Source organism: Salmo trutta, unplaced genomic scaffold, assembly GCF_901001165.1.
Source record: "Salmo trutta unplaced genomic scaffold, fSalTru1.1, whole genome shotgun sequence".
Taxonomy (NCBI): domain Eukaryota; kingdom Metazoa; phylum Chordata; class Actinopteri; order Salmoniformes; family Salmonidae; genus Salmo; species Salmo trutta.
Window position 1 is genome coordinate 3,651,401 of NW_021822992.1, and position 24,852 is coordinate 3,676,252.

At 49.0% G+C, this 24,852-nt stretch overlaps 2 protein-coding genes across 4 annotated transcripts in view; one reads left to right on the forward strand and one right to left on the reverse strand.

The window, feature by feature from the left end:
- The window catches only part of LOC115187911 (14-3-3 protein beta/alpha-A), a 14,038-nt gene extending 13,592 nt beyond the window's left edge, over positions 1-446 (reverse strand). The window contains exon 1 of the mRNA XM_029746968.1: positions 348-446. Coding sequence (XP_029602828.1) covers positions 348-446 — 99 coding nt within the window. The remainder of the gene's footprint in view (positions 1-347) is intronic.
- A 924-nt stretch (positions 447-1,370) lies between these two features.
- Positions 1,371-16,402, forward strand: LOC115187902 (14-3-3 protein beta/alpha-A-like). Of its 3 annotated transcripts, none has more exons than XR_003876162.1 (5): positions 1,380-1,520; positions 4,309-4,472; positions 12,086-12,181; positions 13,264-14,001; positions 15,543-16,402. XR_003876162.1 is itself a non-coding variant. In XM_029746957.1 (4 exons), exons 1-4 carry the CDS (start codon positions 1,463-1,465, stop codon positions 13,318-13,320), a joined length of 375 nt encoding a protein of 124 aa, XP_029602817.1. In that variant the 5' UTR covers positions 1,371-1,462; the 3' UTR covers positions 13,321-14,571. The 3 variants fall into 3 exon arrangements, 1 of the variants encoding a protein (XP_029602817.1); XR_003876163.1 differs by lacking the exon at positions 15,543-16,402 and having other exon boundaries at positions 13,264-13,681; positions 13,732-13,799; XM_029746957.1 differs by lacking the exon at positions 15,543-16,402 and having other exon boundaries at positions 1,371-1,520; positions 13,264-14,571.
- The last annotated feature ends 8,450 nt before the right edge of the window (positions 16,403-24,852 follow it).

Below are 24,852 nucleotides of genomic sequence, written 5' to 3' on the forward strand. Positions count from 1 at the left end.
TCCCTCTCTCTCTCCCTCTCTCCCTCCTGAAAGGATTGAGGTGTTCCTGCCTGCCTGGTCTTAGCCCTGGTCTGATAGTAATCAGCTCAGTGTAATTAGCTGTTAGCCAGGGCCTCATTCAGCTCGTTAGGCCATTCCTCACCTGTCTGTCCCGTTGTAGAGACACTCTGAGAGGGACAGGTGTCTCAGGTGAGAGAGAGAGAGAGAGACATCCCCTGGGAGCACCTTCTGGTTTTTGCCCTAGCAAATAACCAACTTAATCAAGCTTTGATGATTTTGACGATCTCTCTCTCACCCAGGGGGTGTGTCTGTCTCTCTCACCCAGGGGGTGTGTCTGTCTCTCTCACCCAGGGGGGGCCCACGGACTGAGTTTGGGGCATTACCCGGGTGGTTTGGGGCATTACCCGGGTGGTTTGGGGCATTACCCGGGGGTTGGTTCGGGGCATTACCCGGGTGGTTTGGGGCATTACCCGGGTGGTTGGTTCGGGGCATTACCCGGGTGGTTGGTTCGGGGCATTACCCGGGTGGTTGGTTCGGGGCATTACCCGGGTGGTTGGTTCGGGGCATTACCCGGGTGGTTGGTTCGGGGCATTACCCGGGTTACTGCCAAAGGTGCTTCAACAAAGTACTGAGTGAAGGGTCTGAATACTTATGTCATTGTAACATTTCTGGTTTTTATTATTTAATTTTCACAAATGTCTAAACCTGTTTTTGCTTTGTCCTAATGGAGTATTGTGTATAGATTGATGCATTTATAAAAATACAAAAATGCATTTTAGAATAAGGCTCTAACGTAACAATGTGGAAAAAGTCAAGGGCTCTGAATACTTAATATTTGCCTGCTGGAAACTACAACTCCCTACTACATCACACAGCCGGAAACTACAACTCCCTACTACTACATCACACGACTAGACCTGATTTATTTCTAGAGGATCTGGTGCTGAGGGTCTAGACCTGCCTATACCATGTTAGGTGATGCCTGCAGCAGAGCTACATTATGAGGATTCTGGAGACTAGAGATCAATTCACATGGAAATTACTCAGGGTTTATTTGCATATTTCTAACAAACTTGTCTTCTGTATCTGTCTCTCTCTCTCTGTCTGTCTCTCTGTCTGTCTGTCTCTCTGTCTCTCTGTCTCTCTGTCTCTCTGTCTCTCTGTCTCTCTGTCTGTCTGTCTGTCTGTCTCTCTGTCTGTGTCTCTCTCTCTCTGTCTGTGTCTCTCTGTCTGTGTCTGTGTCTCTCTGTCTGTGTCTCTCTCTCTCTCTGTCTGTGTCTCTCTGTCTGTGTCTCTCTCTCTCTCTGTCTGTGTCTCTCTCTGTCTGTCTGTCTGTCTGTCTCTCTGTCTGTCTCTCTGTCTGTGTCTCTCTCTCTCTGTCTGTCTCTCTCTACAGGGTCTTCTGAACCAGTTCCTCATCCCCAATGCTACTCCGGCCGAGAGCAAAGTGTTCTATTTGAAAATGAAAGGAGATTACTACCGTTACCTAGCGGAGGTGGCGGTGGGAGAGGAGAAAGCCGGTAAGCCCTTGTGATAAGTCCCTTTGTGCTCGCCAACCAGGTGTGTTGAGGAACAGGTCGTCAGGTGTGTCATCCACACCTCTGGAGGTAGACGTTTTGACATCGACCTTTTGTGACGTAATGGATAACCGATGTCTACTTTTTTATTTTAATATTTTTGTCGGGGGATATGTGACAGTCTGTTATGAATCCGTGGGGCAGTACTTTAGACAGTGTTTCAGTCCTGCTGGATGTATGGGGGGGGGGGGTTGAATTGACGGAAATGCATTGAAATGAGGTGAAACCATTTTTTTTTGTATGATCTTCTGTCTTCACGCCATCGAAACAGGATCCTTCAATATCTGTGGGGGGAAAAACACACAAACCAGCTTAAACACACTGCAAATGAATGTCAATGCATTTTATTTATTAAGTGTTTTTGTGGACAGCTCATCACATAATTGTCCCATTTTTTTAAATGGTAGAGTTGCCGTTCTCGTAGTGTGCCTCCTTGTCATTGGTAAAGTCAATTAAATAGTTTATTTCAGGGCCTGCTGAGTGGCACGGAGTTTGGATACCACGGGGGGGGGGGTAAAAAAAAACAACATTTAACATAATTTCACAGCTAGCCGCTTCTCCGCCATTCATGAAATGATTGTTTCAGACGGCTGGGTATCAGCTAGCAGTGTAGTTGTGGAGCGGCAACGGCTAGCAGTGTAGTGGTGGAGCGGCAACGGCTAGCAGTGTAGTGGTGGAGCGGTAACGGCTAGCAGTGTAGTGGTGGAGCGGTAACGGCTAGCAGTGTAGTGGTGGAGCGGTAACGGCTAGCAGTGTAGTGGTGGAGCGGTAACGGCTAGCAGTGTAGTGGTGGAGCGGTAACGGCTAGCAGTGTAGTGGTGGAGCGGTAACGGCTAGCAGTGTAGTGGTGGAGCGGTAACGGCTAGCAGTGTAGTGGTGGAGCGGTAACGGCTAGCAGTGTAGTGGTGGAGCGGTAACGGCTAGCAGTGTAGTGGTGGAGCGGTAACGGCTAGCAGTGTAGTGGTGGAGCGGTGTAACGGCTAGCAGTGTAGTGGTGGAGCGGGTAACGGCTAGCAGTGTAGTGGTGGAGCGGTACGGCTAGCAGTGTAGTGGTGGAGCGGCAACGGCTAGCAGTGTAGTGGTGGAGCGGTAACGGCTAGCAGTGTAGTGGTGGAGCGGTAACGGCTAGCAGTGTAGTGGTGGAGCGGTAACGGCTAGCAGTGTAGTGGTGGAGCGGTAACGGCTAGCAGTGGAGTGGTGGAGCGGTAACGGCTAGCAGTGGAGTGGTGGAGCGGTAGCGGCTAGCGGTGGAGCGGCTAGCGGTGGAGCGGCTAGCGGTGGAGCGGCTAGCGGTGGAGCGGCTAGCGGTGGAGCGGCTAGCGGTGGAGCGGCTAGCGGTGGAGCGGCTAGCGGTGGAGCGGCTAGCGGTGGAGCGGCTAGCGGTGGAGCGGCTAGCGGTGGAGCGGCTAGCGGTGGAGCGGCTAGCGGTGGAGCGGCTAGCGGTGGAGCGGCTAGCGGTGGAGCGGCTAGCGGTGGAGCGGTAACGGCTAGCGGTGGAGCGGTAACGGCTAGCGGTGGAGCGGTAACGGCTAGCGGTGGAGCGGTGGAGCGGCTAGCGGTGGAGCGGTAACGGCTAGCGGTGGAGCGGTGGAGCGGCTAGCGGTGGAGCGGTAACGGCTAGCAGTGGAGCGGTGGAGCGGTAGCGGCTAGCAGTGGAGCGGTGGAGCGGTAGCGGCTAGCAGTGGAGCGGTGGAGCGGTAGCGGCTAGCAGTGGAGCGGTGGAGCGGTAACGGCTAGCAGTGGAGCGGTGGAGCGGTAACGGCTAGCAGTGGAGTGGTGGAGCGGTAACGGCTAGCAGTGGAGTGGTGGAGCGGTAGCGGCTAGCAGTGGAGTGGTGGAGCGGCTAGCGGTGGAGCTGGAGCGGCTAGCGGTGGAGCGGTAACGGCTAGCGGTGGAGTGGTGGAGCGGCTAGCGGTGGAGCGGTAACGGCTAGCAGTGGAGTGGTGGAGCGGTAGCGGCTAGCAGTGGAGCGGTGGCGGCTAGCAGTGGAGTGGTGGAGCGGTAGCGGCTAGCAGTGGAGTGGTGGAGCGGTAGCGGCTAGCAGTGGAGTGGTGGAGCGGTAGCGGCTAGCAGTGGAGTGGTGGAGCGGTAGCGGCTAGCAGTGGAGTGGTGGAGCGGTAGCGGCTAGCAGTGGAGTGGTGGAGCGGTAGTGGCTGGTTCTAGTGACTGAAGGAAGCTGTGAGGGAGGCCAGTAGAGGCTGGTTCTAGTGACTGAAGGAAGCTGTGAGGGGAGGCCAGTAGAGGCTGGTTCTAGTGACTGAAGGAAGCTGTGAGGGGAGGCCAGTAGAGGCTCGTCAGAGAGAGAGAACGTGTGAACAGGAAGTTACAGGAGGGCTCAGTTCCTCTTAGTTGTCAGTCTGTTGTGTTGAGCTGCACAGTGGAAAGACATCGTCTGGTCTCCACCTCTGTGTAACTGGCACAGGAAATAGACCTGAACTTAATGCTCCTCGTAGGCCTAAGGTCCCGTCCACCTTTACCACCACAACTATTGTGGGTAACGTTATCGCTTTGACTCGCTGGCTACAGACGTTACTTCCAGCCCACAACAGGCCTCGATTTTCTTTCTCTTTAGTTTTTTAAGTTTTATTGTTTTTGAGGGGGGAGTTATAATTTCTGATCTTAAAGACGGAAAACTGTCTGAAATATTTATTCAGCAAAAATGACTGTTGATGTGATGAATTTTATTTAAAATAGTATATTTCTAATCTTTCTCTCTCTCTCGTCTCTCCAGCCATCATCGGTAACTCCCAGGAGGCCTACAAGGATGCGTTTGAGATCAGCAAGAAGGACATGCAGCCCACCCATCCGATTCGTCTGGGTCTGGCTCTCAACTTCTCCGTCTTCTATTACGAGATCCTCAACTCCCCCGAGCAGGCCTGCAAACTGGCCAAGACGGTATGTGATTATCAGCCCCGTCCAAGATGGCCGCTTGATGATGGGTGGACAGTCCTGATAGGGCGGCGAGTCTCAGCTGGTGGGTCGCGAGGGTTGTTTTCAAACAGGCCGTGGGTGCCTGGGTAAAAAAATTAAAAAGATTGGGTTGGGATTGGAGTGACCCTGTGAAATGTGGGGTCACCGCTGTAGGGACACGGGGTCGCCGCTGGAGGGACAGGGGGTCGCCGCTGGAGGGACAGGGGGTCGCCGCTGGAGGGACAGGGGGTCGCCGCTGGAGGGACAGGGGGTCGCCGCTGGAGGGACACGGGGGTCGCCGCTGGAGGGCCTTTATACATGGGGTCACCGCTGTAGGGACATGGGGTCACCGCTGGAGGGCCTCCGTACTGGTACTCCAACCAAATCACACCCTGGGTATTCAGCCAATCAGTGTCCGCAGCAGTCACATGCGCCGAATACAACAGGTGTAGATTTTACCGTGAGCTGCTGAATACAATAGGTGTAAAGTCTACACCTGTTGTATTCACCGCATGTGACTGCTGCGGACACTGATTGGCTGAATACCCAGGGTGTGATTTGGTTGGTAGTGCTGAGCGATTAACCAATATTTCGTTACATTTCAATATTCAATATATTTTTTTTAATTATATGAGCTCAATGCCACGTTGTAGTTTCTCTAGAGATAAATCAGATCCAGCGTGAACTGTGCGATGTAGTAGGGAATTGTAGTTTCCAACAGGCCAGTATTATACATAGTTTAGCGCATAAAATGTGGTAATTAACTACAATGATCATAATCCATTGCGCATCCTATACTGAACAACAATATAAACACAACATGTAAAGTGTTGGTCCCATGTTTCATGAGCTGAAATAAAAGATCCCAGAAATGTTCCATACACACAAAAAGCTAATTTCTCTCATTTTGTGCACATCCCTGTTAGTGAGCATTTCTCCTTTGCCAAGATAATCCATCCACCTGACAGGTGTGGCACATCAAGAAGCTGATTAACTTCTCAGGGCTACGTGGGACGCTAGCGTCCCACCTGCGGGACACAGCCAGTGAAATGTCAGGGCGGCAAATTCAAAAACAACAAAATGTCATTCAACTTTCTCAAACATACAACTATTTTACACCATTGTAAAGATACACTTCTCCTTGGTGTAACCACATTGTCCGATTTTCAAAAAGGCTTTACAGCGAAAGCAAAACATTAGATTATGTTAGGAGAGTACATAGACAAAAATAATCACACAGCCATTTTCCAAGCAAGGACATGTGTCAATAAAACCCAAAACACAGCTAAATGAAGCACTAACCTTTGGCGATCTTCATCAGATGACACTCCTAGGACATTGTTACACAATACATGCATGTTTTGTTCGATAAAGTTCATATTTATATCCAAACAGCATTTTACATTGGCGTGTGATGTTCAGAAAATGTATTTCCACCAAAACTGCCGGTGAATGAGCACATCAATTTACAAAAACACTCATCATAAACGTTGACAAAATATATAACAATTTATTTAAAGAATTAAAGATAGACTTCTCCTGGATGCAACCGCTGTGTCAGATTTTAAAATAGCTTTACGGAGAAAGCACATTTTTCAATATTCTGAGTACATAGCTCAGCCATCACAGCAAGCTATACAGACTCCCGCCAAGTTCGGGGTCACCTAAACTCAGAATTAGAAATATTCTCTTACCTTTGCTGATCTTCGTCAGAATGCACTCCCAGGACTGCTACTTCCACAATAAATGTTGTTTTTGTTCGAAAATAATCCATATTTATGTCCAAATACCTCCGTTTTGTTTGTGCGTTCAGAGCACTATCCAAAGGCATAACGCGCGAGCGTGGTACCAGAGACAAAGTCAAAATGTTCCATTACCGTACTTAGAAGCATGTCAAACGCTGTTTAAAATCAATCTTTATGGTATTTTTAACGTAAAATTGCGATAATATTCCAACCGGACAATAGCGTATTAATTCAAGGAGAAAAAGAAGGAACGGCGTGACTGCGCATATCCAATCCCTTTGTTGCCAGGCAGTCCACTCAGTGACTGAGCTCCTATTATCTGCCCAGTGACAGGAGAATGCTGAAACAACTTTCTGAAGGCTGTTGACAGCCAATGGAAGCCTTAGGAAGTGCAACGTAACCCCACAGACACTGTAGTTTCGAAAGGGACAAGAAAGAACTACAATTCTCAGATCCTCCACTTCCTGGTTGACTTTTTCTCAGGTTTTTGCCTGCCATATGAGTTCTGTTATACTCACAGACACCATTCAAACAGTTTTAGAAACTTTAGAGTGTTTTCTATACTATTAATATGCATATTCTATTTTCTGGGCCAGAGTAGTAATCTGTTTAAATTGGGTACGTTTTTTCATCCGGCCGTGAAAATACTGCCCCCTAGCCCAGACAGGTTAAACGGCATGATCATTACACAGGTGCACCTTGTGCTGGGGGACAATAAAAGGCCACTCTAAATTGTGCAGTTTTGTCATAAAACACAATTTATGTTCATTTTTCTACCACGTAGAAATGTTTCTACCAACGTCGTTTTAGAATATGTTTGCAGTATGTCCAATCGGCCTCCCAACCGCAGACCATGTGTAACCACGCCAGCCCAGGACCTCCACATCCTGCTTCTTCACCTCGGGGATCATCTGAGACCAGCCACCCGGACTGCTGATGAAACTGTGGGTTTACACAAACGAAGAATTTCTGCTCAAACTGTCAGAAACCGTCTCAGGGAAGCTCATCTGTGTGCTCGTCGTCCTCACCAGGGTCTTGACCTGACTGCAGTACGGCGTCGTAACCAACTCCAGTGGGGAAATGCTCACCTTTTGATGGCCACTGGTACGCTGGAGAAGTGTGCTCTTCATGGATTAATTCTGGTTTTAACTGTACCGGGCAGTATGGCGTCGTGTGGGCGAGAGGTTTACTGATCTCAACATTGTGAACAGAGTGCCCATGGTGGAGTTATGGTATGGGCCCCATGGTGGAGTTATGGTATGGGCCCCATGGTGGAGGTGGGGTTATGGTATGGGCCCCATGGTGGAGGTGGGGTTATGGTATGGGCCCCATGGTGGAGGTGGGGTTATGGTATGGGCCCCATGGTGGAGGTGGGGTTATGGTATGGGCCCCATGGTGGAGGTGGGGTTATGGTATGGGCCCCATGGTGGAGGTGGGGTTATGGTATGGGCCCCATGGTGGAGGTGGGGTTATGGTATGGGCCCCATGGTGGAGGTGGGGTTATGGTATGGGCCCCATGGTGGCGGTGGGGTTATGGTATGGGCCCCATGGTGGAGGTGGAGTTATGGTATGGACCCCATGGTGGAGGTGGGGTTATGGTATGGGCCCCATGGTGGAGGTGGAGTTATGGTATGGGCCCCATGGTGGAGGTGGGGTTATGGTATGGGCCCCATGGTGGAGGTGGGGTACGGTATGGGCCCCATGGTGGCGGTGGGGTTATGGTATGGGCCCCATGGTGGAGGTGGGGTTATGGTATGGACCCCATGGTGGAGGTGGGGTTATGGTATGGGCCCCATGGTGGGGTTATGGTATGGGCCCCATGGTGGAGGTGGGGTTATGGTATGGGCCCCATGGTGGAGGTGGGGTTATGGTATGGGCCCCATGGTGGAGGTGGGGTTATGGTATGGGCCCCATGGTGGAGGTGGGGTTATGGTATGGGCCCCATGGTGGAGGTGGGGTTATGGTATGGGCCTCATGGTGGAGGTGGGGTTATGGTATGGGCCCCATGGTGGGGTTATGGTATGGGCCCCATGGTGGGGTTATGGTATGGGCCCCATGGTGGAGGTGGGGTTATGGTATGGGCCCCATGGTGGAGGTGGGGTTATGGTATGGGCCCCATGGTGGAGGTGGGGTTATGGTATGGGCCCCATGGTGGAGGTGGGGTTATGGTATGGGCCCCATGGTGGAGGTGGGGTTATGGTATGGACCAGGCATAAGCTACGGACAACAAACACAATTGCATTTCATTGATGGCAATTTGAATGCACAGAGATACCGTGATGAGATCCCGAGGCCCATTGTCGTGCCATTCATCCTCTGCCATCACCTCATGTTTCAGCATGATAATACACGGCCCCATGTCACGGGGATCTGTACACAATTCCTGGAAGCTGCAAATGTCCCAGTTCTTCCATGACCTGCATACTCACCAGACATGTCAGCCAACATTCCCCAGGCCACAATCAACAGCCTGATCAACTCTATGTGAAGGAGATGTGTCGCGCTGCATGAGGCAAATGGTGGTCACACCAGATACCGACTGGTTTTCTGATCCACGCCCCTACCATGTTTTTGTTGTTGTTGGTATCTGTGACCAACAGATTCATATCTGTATTCCCAGTCATGTGAAATCCGTAGATTAGGGCCTCATGAATTGATTTCAATTGACTGATTTCCTTTTAACGAACTGTAACTCAGTAACATCGTTGAAATTGTTGCGTTTTTATATTTTTGTTCGGTGTCCTTGTCTTTTTAAAACCTGCTGCAGAATAGACGGTCATGGGGGGACGTAGAGGGTAGCTGTGGCTTCAAGGTATCTCTACCTGAAAATACATGATCATGAGGGGACGTAGCTGTGGCTTCAAGGTATCTCTACCTGAAAATACATAATCTCCGTGATCGATTGTTGATAATCGGCCGTCAAAAGTCTGCCTTATTTACTTTGGGGGAAAAACTACAAAATGGACGGCATTGGCAGCAGCTCTATAGAGATGAGATGATGACATGGAATAATAAAGTCTTCAAAGAAAAAAATGTAATATACACAACTGAAATATTCTTAAGTAATGTTGATAAGAAATAACAAATGGGCCGTCACTACCATCCATGGGACTTTTATTAAATTGTTTTATTCTGTGTTACAGCATTCAATCCAAATAATCAAAACCGAAATAGAAAATGTGATTTTTAATTTTTTTTGTTTTTAATTACAATGCAAACCTGCCCGACCTCCAAAATGCACTAATCGCTCAGCACTAGTAGTTAGAGTTGTCAGCGAAGCAGCATGACAGAAATATGAGGCCAAGTTTTCAAACTACCGATAGTTTCTTTTGAGAAGAGATATAGATGTATATAAAGCGATCTGTGCATTTTGAACAACTGCATAAATCCACCTGTCACATGTCAAAAAGCCGAAAGACCACTGCAGCACATGCTGCCGCCATTTTGAACAAGCAGCCAGCTCACGGACGAACGCAACCAGGGACAACGGTCGTCCCTAGTTACCACCGCTACAAAGTCGTTTTTTAGTTTCTCTTCTTAAAATGTTTTTTTTAAACTTACCATTAACTACACTGATAACCTTGTGCTAAACCTTAAGATCCATTTTTGTTTTCAGCGCTTTTTACGATCTACACCATTTTGACATTGTGGCTCTGGTAACTAGTAGAAACCAGGCATTGAGATGCAATAAGTGAAAGCATTATCTAACTGGGGATAGCTAGCTAACATAACGTCACAGAGCATTATCTAACTGGGGATAGCTAGCTAGCATAACGTCACAGAGCATTATCTAACTGGGGATAGCTAGCTAGCATAACGTCACAGAGCATTATCTAACTGGGGATAGCTAGCTAGCATAACGTCACAGAGCATTATCTAACTGGGGATAGCTAGCTAGCATAACGTCACAGAGCATTATCTAACTGGGGATAGCTAGCTAACATAACGTCACAGAGCATTATCTAACTGGGGATAGCTAGCTAGCATAACGTCACAGAGCATTATCTAACTGGGGATAGCTAGCTAGCATAACGTCACAGAGCATTATCTAACTGGGGATAGCTAGCTAGCATAACGTCACAGAGCATTATCTAACTGGGGATAGCTAGCTAGCATAACGTCACAGAGTATTATCTAACTGGGGATAGCTAGCTAACATAACGTCACAGAGCATTATCTAACTGGGGACGGCTGGCTAACGTCTGACTGGGACGGGGCATACGTCTGACTGGGGACGGCTGGCTAACGTCTGACCGGGGGACGGCTGGCTAACGTCTGACCGGGGGACGGCTGGCTAACGTCTGACTGGGGGACGGCTGGCTAACGTCGACTGGGGGACGGCTGGCTAACGTCTGACTGGGGGACGGCTGGCTAACGTCTGACTGGGGGACGGCTGGCTAACGTCTGACTGGGGCGGCTGGCTAACGTCTGACTGGGGGACGGCTGGCTAACGTTGACCTGGGTGACGGCGGGCTAACGTCTGACTGGGGGACGGCTGGCTAACGTCTGAACTGGGGACGGCTGGCTACGTCTGAACTGGGGGACGGCTGGCTAACGTCTGACTGGGGGACGGCTGGCTAACGTCTGACGGGGGACGGCTGGCTAACGTCTGACTGGGGGACGGCTGGCTAACGTCTGACTGGGGGACGGCTGGCTAACGTCTGACTGGGGGACGGCTGGCTAACGTCTGACTGGGGGACGGCTGGCTAACGTCTGACTGGGGGACGGCTGGCTAACGTCTGACTGGGGGACGGCTGGCTAACGTCTGACTGGGGGGACGGCTGGCTAACGTCTGACTGGGGGACGGTCTGGCTAACGTCTGACTGGGGGACGGCTGGCTAACGTCTGACTGGGGGACGGGCTGGCCTAACGTCTGACGGGGACGGCTGGCCTAACGTCTGACGGGGGACGGCTGGCTAACGTCTGACTGGGGGACGGCTGGCTAACGTCTGACTGGGGGACGGCTGGCTAACGTCTGACTGGGGGACGGCTGGCTAACGTCTGACTGGGGACGGCTGGCTAACGTCTGACTGGGGGACGGCTGGCTAACGTCTGATGGGGGACGGCTGGCTACGTCTGACTGGGGGCCGGCTGGCTAACGTCTGACTGGGGGACGGCTGGCTAACGTCTGACTGGGTGACGGCTGGCTAACGTCTGACTGGGGGACGGCTGGCTAACGTCTGACTGGGGGACGGCTGGCTAACGGCCTGCCTGACTGGGGGACGGATGGGACTGGGGACGGCTGAACTGTACGTTGATGGCTGGGGGACGGCTGGCTAACGTAACGTCTGACTGGGGGACGGCTGGCTAACGTCTGACTGGGGGACGGCTGGCTAACGTAACGTCAGAGCTTGATGCACCAGCCAGTTAACTTTCATTCTGAAATAACTTCATATTTCTGAGTTAGTCAGCTATTAGTTCAGAAAGACTTGACATTGGTATGGGAGCTAACTAGCTGTTTATCAAAGGTAGACAACTGGTCTATTTAAATAATTTTAGTCAAATTAACCAAACTTTCTTAATGTTTCTCAAAATTACTGTAGCTGGCTAATTAATTTGATCGTGCTTTGTGAAGCACCTGGTTTTTGTCCACACGTCACCTACGGTCGAACCTGATGAAGGACATCGGGAAATGCTTTTTGGCCTATCAGAGGCGAGGGGAGAAGGTTCTAGCTAGCGTGTTCCCTCTGTCCTACCCAGTTTTAATGTCACGTGACCAAGTAACAGTGAGAGATGCCTTCCTCGCCAACTCCAAACCCCAACAATGTACAGTCATCGATATGAAATGAACAACAACACTGTGATTTTAAAAAAACAAATTTTTATTTAATGTTACCTTCTGTTCTCCTGCAGGCTTTCGATGACGCTATTGCAGAGCTGGATTCTCTGAGTGAAGACTCCTACAAAGACAGCACCTTGATCATGCAGCTACTGAGAGACAACTTGACAGTAAGTGTCATGTACTAAAATCATAGTTCCCTGCTGTCGCTGGGTTGACTTTATGATGTAGGAGAGTTACTGCTGTCGCTGGGTTGACTTTATGATGTAGGAGAGTTACTGCTGTCGCTGGGTTGACTTTATGATGTAGGAGAGTTACTGCTGTCGCTGGGTTGACTTTATGATGTAGGAGAGTTACTGCTGTCGCTGGGTTGACTTTATGATGTAGGAGAGTTACTGCTGTCGCTGGGTTGACTTTATGATGTAGGAGAGTTACTGCTGTCGCTGGGTTGACTTTATGATGTAGGAGAGTTACTGCTGTCGCTGGGTTGACTTTATGATGTAGGAGAGTTACTGCTGTCGCTGGGTTGACTTTATGATGTAGGAGAGTTACTGCTGTCTCCCTTTTTGGTCACATGTTCCTGAGACAAAGGTAGAGAAGCGATGTAACCTGTGTTCCCAGTAGGAACAAATATGGAAATGTAGGCACTCTACTCACTACAGCAGTGGCTCTGGATCAGAGAGTCTGCTAAATGACTCACTGCTGTAGTGGCTCTGGATCAGAGAGTCTGCTAAATGACTCACTGCTGTAGTGGCTCTGGATCAGAGAGTCTGCTAAATGACTCACTGCTGTAGTGGCTCTGGATCAGAGAGTCTGCTAAATGACTCACTGCTGTAGTGGCTCTGGATCAGAGAGTCTGCTAAATGACTCACTGCTGTAAGTCTGCTAAATGACTCACTGCTGTAGTGGCTCTGGATCAGAGAGTGCTCAATGACTCACTGCTGTCGGTGGGTCTGCTCAATGACTCACTGCTGTCGGTGGGTCTGCTCAATGACTCACTGCTGTCGGTGGGTCTGGATCAGAGAGTCTGCTAAATGACTAGAATGTAGAATGAGTGAATGTACTCAGTCCGAGGTCAGCTCTACTGACATGTAATGTGAATGTTGACCTACAGAGTCTTTTTGAACATGTTGTTAATCCCTGTCCTCTGTCGTCCCTGTCCTCTCGCGTCCCTGTCTCCTCTCTCTCTCTCTCGTGTCCCTGTCTCCTCTCTCTCTCTCGTCCCTGTCTCCCCTCTCTCTCGTCCCTGTAGCTGTGGACCTCAGACAACCAGGGCGATGGAGAGGATGCTGAGGAGGGTCGAGACTGACCTGGTCCCTGTTCCCTGGTCTGTCTGTCTGTCTGTCTGACTGACTGTCATCATCCTCTACCTATCAACACTGAGACAGACGGACTGACCACCTCATCCTGCCCAACGCCTCTCTTTAGTTCTGTCTGTCACGTCGTCTCACACCTCCATACGTTTACTCTTCTTTCGGGAATCATTGTTGGGGGGTTTGGTTGGGGTGGGGTGGGTTGCTTTCCAGGACTTGGTTGTGGGAGGGATTTGGTGGGACGTACAGTATGGTAGGTTGAGGTGAGGGTTGTGGGAGGGGTTTGGTGGGACGTACAGTATGGTAGGTTGAGGTGAGGGTTGTGGGAGGGGTTTGGTGGGACGTACAGTATGATAGGTTGAGGTGAGGGTTGTGGGAGGGGTTTGGTGGGACGTACAGTATGATAGGTTGAGGTGAGGGACTTGTCTACTGAGCATATAATTATTTGTGGGCGAGCAATAGGGTGTTACATGTATGTTGACGGGTGGGAGCTCTTAACTCAGGCAATGTGGCAAGTTCAGGTAGTGAATTAACCTGGTCGACTCACCACCTGTGTTCAGGTTGTGAATTAACCTGGTCGACTCACCACCTGTGTTCAGGTTGTGAATTAACCTGGTCGACTCACCACCTGTCTTCAGGTTGTGAATTAACCTGGTCGACTCACCACCTGTCTTCAGGTAGTGAATTAACCTGGTCGACTCACCACCTGTCTTCAGGTTGTGAATTAACCTGGTCGACTCACCACCTGTGTTCAGGTTGTGAATTAACCTGGTCGACTCACCACCTGTGTTCAGGTTGTGAATTAACCTGGTCGACTCACCACCTGTGTTCAGGTTGTGAATTAACCTGGTCGACTCACCACCTGTGTTCAGGTAGTGAATTAACCTGGTCGACTCACCACCTGTGTTCAGGTAGTGAATTAACCTGGTCGACTCACCACCTGTGTTCAGGTAGTGAATTAACCTGGTCGACTCACCACCTGTGTTCAGGTAGTGAATTAACCTGGTCGACTCACCACCTGTGTTCAGGTAGTGAATTAACCTGGTCGACTCACCACCTGTGTTCAGGTAGTGAATTAACCTGGTCGACTCACCACCTGTGTTCAGGTAGTGAATTAACCTGGTCGACTCACCACCTGTGTTCAGGTAGTGAATTAACCTGGTCGACTCACCACCTGTCTTCAGGTAGTGAATTAACCTGGTCGACTCACCACCTGTCTTCAGGTAGTGAATTAACCTGGTCGACTCACCACCGTGCTTCAGGTAGTGAATTAACCTGGTCGACTCACCACCTGTGTTCAGGTAGTGAATTAACCTGGTCGACTCACCACCTGTGTTCAGGTAGTGAATTAACCTGGTCGACTCACCACCTGTGTTCAGGTAGTGAATTAACCTGGTCGACTCACCACCTGTGTTCAGGTAGTGAATTAACCTGGTCGACTCACCACCTGTGTTCAGGTAGTGAATTAACCTGGTCGACTCACCACCTGTGTTCAGGTAGTGAATTAACCTGGTCGACTCACCACCTGTGTTCAGGTAGTGAATTAACCTGGTCGACTCACCACCTGTCTTCAGGTAGTGAATTAACCTGGTCGACTCACCACCTGTCTTCAGGTAGTGAATTAACCTGGTCGACTCACCACCTGTGTTCAGGTAGTGAATTAACCTGGTCGACTCACCACCTGTGTTCAGGTAGTGAATTAACCTGGTCGACTCACCACCTGTCTTCAGGTAGTGAATTAACCTGGTCGACTCACCACCTGTCTTCAGGTAGTGAATTAACCTGGTCGACTCACCACCTGTCTTCAGGTAGTGAATTAACCTGGTCGACTCACCACCTGTCTTCAGGTAGTGAATTAACCTGGTCGACTCACCACCTGTCTTCAGGTAGTGAATTAACCTGGTCGACTCACCACCTGTCTTCAGGTAGTGAATTAACCTGGTCGACTCACCACCTGTGTTCAGGTAGTGAATTAACCTGGTCGACTCACCACCTGTCTTCAGGTAGTGAATTAACCTGGTCGACTCACCACCTGTCTTCAGGTAGTGAATTAACCTGGTCGACTCACCACCTGTCTTCAGGTAGTGAATTAACCTGGTCGACTCACCACCTGTCTTCAGGTAGTGAATTAACCTGGTCGACTCACCACCTGTCTTCAGGTAGTGAATTAACCTGGTCGACTCACTTCTAACCTGGTCGACTCACCACCTGTCTTCAGGTAGTGAATTAACCTGGTCGACTCACCACCTGTCTTCAGGTAGTGAATTAACCTGGTCGACTCACCACCTGTCTTCAGGTAGTGAATTAACCTGGTCTAGTCCCTCTACCTGTCTTCAGGGTAAGGATCTTGTGCTTGACAACATTGCTTGATTCATTTTGTGGTTCGATATCAGTCTCTTCTGATTGGAGGAGGCAGCAGCGAGCGGTTTTAGTCTGTAGCCAGGCGACTGACGGCAGGAGCGTTAGGGGATCGTCCTGAGGCGCCTTATCGATTGGTGGGGTTGTTGTGTTTGCTCCCTAAACAGCACCCTATTCCCTATATACTACACTACTTTTAGACCAGGACCCTATGGGCCGTGGCCAAACACCTGTGCACTATATAGGGGGGGGATAGGGTTCCGTTTGAGAGGAAACCTTGGATAGAGATGTTACATTCCATAAACTGTCACTAGTCTGCACCAGCTTCTTCAGTTTGACTGACCTGCTAACGTCATTTGTATTTCTGTGTCAATTAGGAGGTATGGGGGGGGGGGGGGAAGTCTAGAACAAAGGACACTCCTAATACTTGGACTGTTTTAAACCAGCAGAGCAGAAAGAATTTCCCCGTGTGCTTATCTAGTTTTTGCTTTTTCTCTTTTTTTTCTTCCAGTTAAGGTTTTTATTTTCATTTAATGTTTTATTTTGATACTTGTGGTTAAGAACTAGTTACCGGGGAGAAAAGGGAGGTTGTTGTTGTTGGGCTGGCTGTCTTTGTCCATGTCTTTTTGGAATTTTCATACGAAACACCCAAGCATAACTGTTTATCTGGAGGGAAATGTTATTTCATGTATGTGGAATTAAAAAGATAATTTAAAAGTATTTTTGATGTTGTCCGATCTGAATTATTTTAGAGGTCCAGTTTTTTTTTTCCTCACACCTTTTGGTAAGAAATCATAAATCTGGCAACTACGTGACCCAATCTATCGGTCCCGTGACTAATCCAGAGTATGAAATGAAGGGGTCGGCATACTGCAAACAGTCCAGGTTGGCTGGTTCACACAAACAAAACGTTGTATTTCCTTTAGGAAACAAGGCTATTGGTTGGAACTACTGTTCTCTCTGAATCACTCGTCGGGAGTCCTGTTATTACCCCCCCAAACCACAAAACCTCCAGAGCTGCATATAGACTGAATATACCAAACATTAACAACACCCTCCAACCCTCCCCTCACACACACACACTCTCACACAAGGTGTCGACAGCATTCCACATGTTGACTTAAATGCTTCCCACAATTGTGTCAAGTTGGCCGGATGTCATTCGGGTGGTGGACCAATCTTGATACACACAGGAAACTGAAGTGTGAAAACCCCCAGCAGCGTTGCAGTTCTTGACACAAACCGGTGCGCCTGGCACCTGCTACCATACCCCGTTCAAAGGCACTTAGCAATTGTCGTGCCCATTCATCCTCTGAATGGCACACACACACACACACACAATCCATGTCTGAATTATCTCAAGGCTTAAAAATTCTTCTTGAATCGGTCTCCACCCCTTCATCTACACCAGGGCTGCCCAACCTTCTTCCTGGAGATCTACCGTCCTGTGGGTTTTCAGCCCAACCTTCTTCCTGGAGATCTACCGTCCTGTGGGTTTTCAGTCCTGTGGGTTTTCAGTCTGACCCTCTTCCTGGAGATCTACCGTCCTGTGGGTTTTCAGCCCGACCTTCTTCCTGGAGATCTACCGTCCTGTGGGTTTTCAGCCCGACCTTCTTCCTGGAGATCTACCGTCCTGTGGGTTTTCAGCCCGACCTTCTTCCTGGAGATCTACCGTCCTGTGGGTTTTCAGCCCGACCTTCTTCCTGGAGATCTACCGTCCTGTGGGTTTTCAGCCCGACCTTCTTCCTGGAGATCTACCGTCCTGTGGGTTTTCAGCCCGACCTTCTTCCTGGAGATCTACCGTCCTGTGGGTTTTCAGCCCAACCTTCTTCCTGGAGATCTACAGTCCTGTGGGTTTTCAGCCCAACCTTCTTCCTGGAGATCTAACGTCCTGTGGGTTATCAGTCTGACCCTCTTCCTGGAGATCTACCGTCCTGTGGGTTTTCAGCCCGACCCTCTTCCTGGAGATCTACCGTCCTGTGGGTTTTCAGTCCAACCCTCTTCCTGGAGATCTACCGTCCTGTGGGTTTTCAGTCCGACCCTCTTCCTGGAGATCTACCGTCCTGTGGGTTTTCAGCCCGACCCTCTTCCTGGAGATCTACCGTCCTGTGGGTTTTCAGCCCGACCCTCTTCCTGGAGATCTACCGTCCTGTGGGTTTTCAGCCCGACCCTCTTCCTGGAGATCTACCGTCCTGTGGGTTTTCAGCCCGACCCTCTTCCTGGAGATCTACCGTCCTGTGGGTTTTCAGCCCGACCCTCTTCCTGGAGATCTACCGTCCTGTGGGTTTTCAGCCCGACCCTCTTCCTGGAGACCTACCTTCCTGTGGGTTTTCAGTCCAACCCTCTTCCTGGAGACCTACCGTCCTGTGGGTTTTCAGTCCTGTGGGTTTTCAGTCCGACCCTCTTCCTGGAGATCTACTGTCCTGTGGGTTTTCAGTCCGACCCTCTTCCTGGAGATCTACGGTCCTGTGGGTTTTCAGTCCGACCCTCTTCCTGGAGATCTACGGTCCTGTGGGTTTTCAGTCCTGTGGGTTTTCAGCCCGACCCTCTTCCTGGAGATCTACTGTCCTGTGGGTTTTCAGTCCGACCCTCTTCCTGGAGATCTACTGTCCTGTGGGTTTTCAGTCCGACCCTCTTCCTGGAGATCTACTGTCCTGTGGGTTTTCAGTCCGACCCTCTTCCTGGAGATCTACTGTCCTGTGGGTTTTCAGTCCGACCCTCTTCCTGGAGATCTACGGTCCTGTGGGTTTTCAGTCCGACCATCTTCCTGGAGATCTACGGTCCTGTGGGTTTTCAGTCCTGTGGGTTTTCAGCCCGACCCTCTTCCTGGAGATCTACTGTCCTGTGGGTTTTCAGTCCGACCCTCTTCCTGGAGATCTACTGTCCTGTGGGTTTTCAGTCCTGTGGGTTATCAGTCCGACCCTCTTCCTGGAGATCTACTGTCCTGTGGGTTTTCAGTCCGACCCTCTTCCTGGAGATCTACCGTCCTGTGGGTTTTCAGTCCGACCCTAATTTAACACACTTGATTCTACTTATTAGCTGCTCAACATGACCTTAACTAGCTGAATCAGATACGCTAAATCAGCCTTCCCTGTAGCTCAGTTGGTAGAGCATGGTGTTTGCAACACCAGGGTTGTGGGTTCGATTCCCAAGGGGGCCAACACAGAAAAAAAAAAAAAATATTAAATGTATGCATTCACTACTGTAAGTCGCTCTGGATAAGAGCGTCTGCTAAAATGACAAAAAAAAAAAAAAAAAAATCAGGGTTGGAATGAACCCTACAGAACAGTAGATCTCCAGGAAGAGGGTTGGTCAGCTCTGATCTACACTGATTGAAGTGGATTTAAGGGATCACAGCTTTTTCCTGGATTCACCTGGTCAGTCTATGTCATGGAAAGAGCAGGTATTCTTTGTTTTGTATACTCCGTGTACTAGGTGCACCCAATCGGAAACCCCCTTTTGCCTCCAGAACGGCCTGAATTCTTTGTGTCATGAAAATGTTGCTGAATTGATATCAAGGGACCTAACGTGTGTCAGGAAAACATTCCCCACACCATTACTCCGCCACCACCAGCCTGTACAGTTGACACCAGGTAGGATGGGGTCAGGAAAACCTTCCCCACACCATTACTCCATCACCACCAGCCTGTACCGTTGACACCAGGCAGGAAAACCTTCCCCACACCATTACTCCATCACCACCAGCCTGTACCGTTGACACCAGGCAGGAAAACCTTCCCCACACCATTACACCCCCACCACCACCAGCCTGTATCGTTGACACCAGGCAGGATGGGGCCAGGAAAACATTCCCCACACCATTACTCCACCACCACCAGCCTGTACCGTTGACACCAGGTAGGATGGGGCCCACGGACTCATGCTGCTTACACACCATTACTCCACCACCACCAGCCTGTATCGTTGACACCAGGCAGGATGGGGCCAGGAAAACATTCCCCACACCATTACTCCACCACCACCAGCCTGTACCGTTGACACCAGATAGGATGGGGCCCACGGACTCATGCTGATTACACCAAATCCTGACTGTCATCGGCATGACAACAACAGGAACCGGGATTCGTTGGACCAGGTAATGTTTTTCCACTCCTCAGTTGTCCAGTGTTGATGATGGCGTGCCACTGGAGCCTCTTCCTGTTTTTATCTGATAGGAGCGGAACACGGTGTGGTCGTCTGCTGCCATAGCCAATCCGTGGCGAGGAACCTACGAGTTGTTGCCCATTCTAACGTTCAATAGAACAGTAACTGAATGTCTCGATGCCTGTCTGCCTGCTTTATTTAGCAAGCCATGGCCACATGACTCGCTGTCTGAAAGAGCAAACCATTTTCGTGTACCTAATAAATTGGCCGCCAGAGTGGCTTTTTGTATGTATAAATATATTCAATAATAATCGTGACATAGGCCTGTTTTATTAGTGACTTTTGCACAATTTTTCTGTTGTCATAATAATCTGTATTGAGCATTTGACTGACCTACGAAGGTGGGCCGGCCCGGTTTTCTGATTGGCTGAGATGAGGCGGCGCAAATTCACATTCACAAGTCAAAACGTGCGTCATCAAAGGGAATGATGCTGCTTTTAAGACAACTAGGAACAAACAAAAAAAACTGATCAATGTCAGTGATCTTCAGGTCGAAAAGTCAAAGCTCTGGAAAGATACCAGAGTTTCCAACTTGGGACCATTGAAAATTGCGATTTTTTTTTTCTTTCCCTGAGTTCCCAGTTATCTTGAATGCGTTGAAGTTGGAGATTTCCGAGTTCCCAGTTATTTTGAAGGTGGCATAAAACTCGCTATGACTTTGTTTCTTTAAGCCGTTGCGTGAGGCTTGGTGCTCACGGAATCAGTAGGCTATTAAACAAAACACTCAATCTGTCTTATTTCTGGAGATGTATTGATTATTTATAAAGCCAGGCACATTTAACAGTTAGGCTATTGATTATAGACCTAATTAAGTTGGGGTTTCCTGACCTCATCAAGTAGATGCTTAAATATTCTCTAGCAGAACTGATCATGACCTGGGGCTGTATATCCAATCAATCAATCAATCAATCAAATGTATTTATATAGCCCTTCTTTCATCATCTGATGTCACAAAGTGCTGTACAGAAACCCAGGCTAAAACCCCCCCAACAGCAAGCAATGCAGGTGTAGAAGCACGGTGGCTAGGAAAAACTCCCTAGAAAGGCCAGAACCTTAGGAAGAAACCTAGAGAGGAACCAGGCTGTGAGGGGTGGCCAGTCCTCTTCTGGCTGTGCCGGGTGGAGATTAGAAACCTAGAGAGGAACCAGGCTATGAGGGGTGGCCAGTCCTCTTCTGGCTGTGCCGGGTGGAGATTATTAAGGCTGAACACAGCTCATGTATGGTCAAATCAACTGATCATGACCTGGGGCTGTTTATATCCACAGGCTGAAGTCAAGATGCTGAACTTATCATGAAGTTAGCATGGTGCATAGTGGGTGTGTTTACACACTGGGGTTGACCTGCAGCACAGAGTCAAGAAGTTAGCATGCCATAGAGCGAACTCAACAACAAAAAGTTGGCTTGTACTTCCTGGCTAGCTAGCATTAGTCAACTAACGTTACTGCTAACTAGCTAGCAGACTGGCTAGCTAGCTAGACCTACCTGGCTACTGGCTATAGTCATGCTAGCTAGTGGAAGTAAGTTAGTCCCTCATACCAGCTAGCAGTAGTAGTTAGCTAGTGGAAGTAAGTTAGTCCCTCATACCAGCTAGCCGTAGTAGTTAGCTAGTGGAAGTAAGTTAGTCCCTCATACCAGCTAGTGGAAGTAGTTAGCTAGTCCCTCATACTAGCTAGCAGTAGTAGTTAGCTAGTGGAAGTAAGTTAGTCCCTCATACCAGCTAGCAGTAGTAGTTAGCTAGTGGAAGTAAGTTAGTCCCTCATACTAGCTAGCAGTAGTAGTTAGCTAGTGGAAGTAAGTTAGTCCCTCATACCAGCTAGCAGTAGTAGTTAGCTAGTGGAAGTAAGTTAGTCCCTCATACCAGCTAGTGGAAGTAGTTAGCTAGTCCCTCATACTAGCTAGCAGTAGTAGTTAGCTAGTGGAAGTAAGTTAGTCCCTCATACCAGCTAGCAGTAGTAGTTAGCTAGTGGAAGTAAGTTAGTCCCTCATACCAGCTAGCAGTAGTAGTTAGCTAGTGGAAGTAAGTTAGTCCCTCATACCAGCTAGTGGAAGTAGTTAGCTAGTCCCTCATACTAGCTAGCAGTAGTAGTTAGCTAGTGGAAGTAAGTTAGTCCCTCAACCTGCCCCAAGACGAAGGGGCCCGGCCGGAGGTACCTGCAGAAAGGTGATAATGAACTGCAGTTATTGTAAATGGTTCCCTATCTGTCCCTCTTCATAGCTATTTCTCACACATTCAATACAACAATATATACAGTTCAGATACAGTTAATGCTGATGTTTTGTGTGTGTGTGTGTGTGTGTGTGCGTGAATCAGGAACTTAAGCGAGTTATATCAGCCAATACAGTAAGTTAAAATCAGCCTTTTTTATTACTGTGGGTATAATTCATAAACCTCCTCTCCTGCTTCCTGAAAGGCAGATTTAGAAAAGGCATTATGGTGAGGATCCTACATGAATTGCTATGGGCATTATGGTGAGGATCCTACATGAATTGCTATGGGCATTATGCTGAGGATACTACATGAATTGCTATGGGCATTATGGTGAGGATCCTACATGAATTGCTATGGGCATTATGCTGAGGATACTACATGAATTGTTATGACTATTGGCCTACTTTTCTGAATGTCTACCTTCCACCTTTCACAGGGGCTGACGATCATTGATACAGAGAATGTCTAACATGACTTGATTACTGATTTCCCCCCCACACTCTCTCTCCCTCTCTCTAATTCACAGGACCATTCACCCAGTCCAGTCACTCAGCCCTATCCAGACCAGTCACCCAGTCCAGTCACTCAGCCCTACCCAGACCAGTCACTCAGCCCTATCCAGTCCAGTCACTCAGCCCTACCCAGACCATTCACCCAGTCCAGTCACTCAGCCCTACCCAGACCATTCACCCAGTCCAGTCACTCAGCCCTACCCAGTCCAGTCACTCAGCCCTATCCAGTCCAGTCACTCAGCCCTATCCAGTCCAGTCATATCATATCCAGCCATATCTCTCTAAGTGCTGTACCCCTACCGTACTGATACAATCTGACTCTAGAACAGTAAGTCTGAATATCTCTCTAAGTGCTGTACCCCTACCGTACTAATACAATCTGACTCTAGAACAGTCTGAATATCTCTCTAAGTGCTGTACCCCTACCGTACCGATACAATCTGACTCTAGAACAGTCTGAATATCTCTCTAAGTGCTGTACCCCTACCGTACTGATACAATCTGACTCTAGAACAGTAAGTCTGAATATCTCTCTAAGTGCTGTACTGATACAATCTGACTCTAGAACAGTCTGAATATCTCTCTAAGTGCTGTACCCCTACCGTACTGATACAATCTGACTCTAGAACAGTCTGAATATCTCTCTAAGTGCTGTACCCCCTACCGTACCGATACAATCTGACTCTAGAACAGTAAGTCTGTGTGGAAGGACCACCAGAGGGCAGGCTGGGATAGTAGCCCAACAAGGCATGTGAGACCAGGTAACCAGAGGCAATTAAGCACAGCTGACGGTACTAATGAGATATTCTCTTTCCCCTACAAGAGAGAGGAAGGAAGGAAGGAAGGAAGGAAGGAAGGAAGGAAGGAAGGAAGGAAGGAAGGAAGGAAGGAAGGAAGGAAGGAAGGAAGAGAGAGAGAGAGAGGAGAGAGAGAGAGAGAGAGAGAGAGAGAGAGAGGAGAGGAGAGAGAGAGAGAGAGAGAGAGAGAGAGAGAGAGAGAGAGAGAGAGAGAGAGAGAGAGGAGAGAGAGAGAGAGAGAGAGAGAGAGGAGAGAGAGAGAGAGAGAGAGAGAGAGAGAGAGAGAGAGGAGAGAGAGAGAGAGAGAGAGAGAGAGAGAGAGAGAGAGGATGGAACCAGCAAAGAAGGGGGGAGCTCTTGACTCGTTTATTCCACCTTTAGAATAAGAGCAGAGAGCAGGAGGTTAAGGCTTGAGATCCAAAGGCCTTAAATTCACACAAAATGTGCCTATAATCCAGGGTTTCCCAAACTCGGTCCTCAGGACCACAAGGGGGGCACGTTTTGGTTTTTGCTCGAGCGCTACACAGCGGATTCAAATAATCAACTAATCATCAAGCTCGTATCATTTGAATCAGGTATGTAGTGTTGGGCAACAAAACGTGCACCCCTTGGGGACCTGAGGGCCATTACTCAGTGTTGGTCATTAAATCCACAGCTTGAGGGCCATTACTCAGTGTTGGTCATTAAACCCACAGCTTGAGGGCCATTACTCAGTGTTGGTCATTAAATCCACAGCTTGAGGGCCATTACTCAGTGTTGGTCATTAAACCAACAGCTTGAGGGCCATTACTCAGTGTTGGTCATTAAATCCACAGCTTGAGGGCCATTAAATCCACAGCTTGAGGGCCATTACTCAGTGTTGGTCATTAAATCCACAGCTTTAGAACCCTCCCATGGAATCCTCAGTGTCTCATTAGAACCCCCCCCCCCCCCCCCTCCATGGACCCCTCAGTGTCTCTGAGAGTGAAACAGACTATTGTTGACATAACTACTCCTCATCAGTGAGACTGGATCACTGGGGAGACGTGTGAAAAACCCTGGGGTTTTATTAACATATGTATATAGATCCTGAACCCAAACACACCTCCCACTGGGGTAAAACAATAGTCATTTTCCACACCCGGGAACCAAAACTCGTCTGTCAGGAGAGACTGAAAACAATTGGGACCCCCAATGGACCACAGCAGGAGTCATACATGTGGTTAGCATACACACCTGGATTTGTGGTCTGATATATTCAGAATGAGGATTTAGGGTGAAAAACAGGTATTCTTTGACAGAGTTTTGTCCCAAATACACCAGGCTACGGACTCATTTGAGGTCCAAATCACAGTTTTCAACCACCACAGAAATACACTGAAGCAGGTCCAGGTTTGGGCTCAGACAGCTATGGCTAGTAATTGATTATATTATTTTCTCCTACTGACTGCTCCCCCTGGTGGTTGTGAGAGGAAGGAGCAGGCTGACGGTGTCCTTGAACAGATCCAA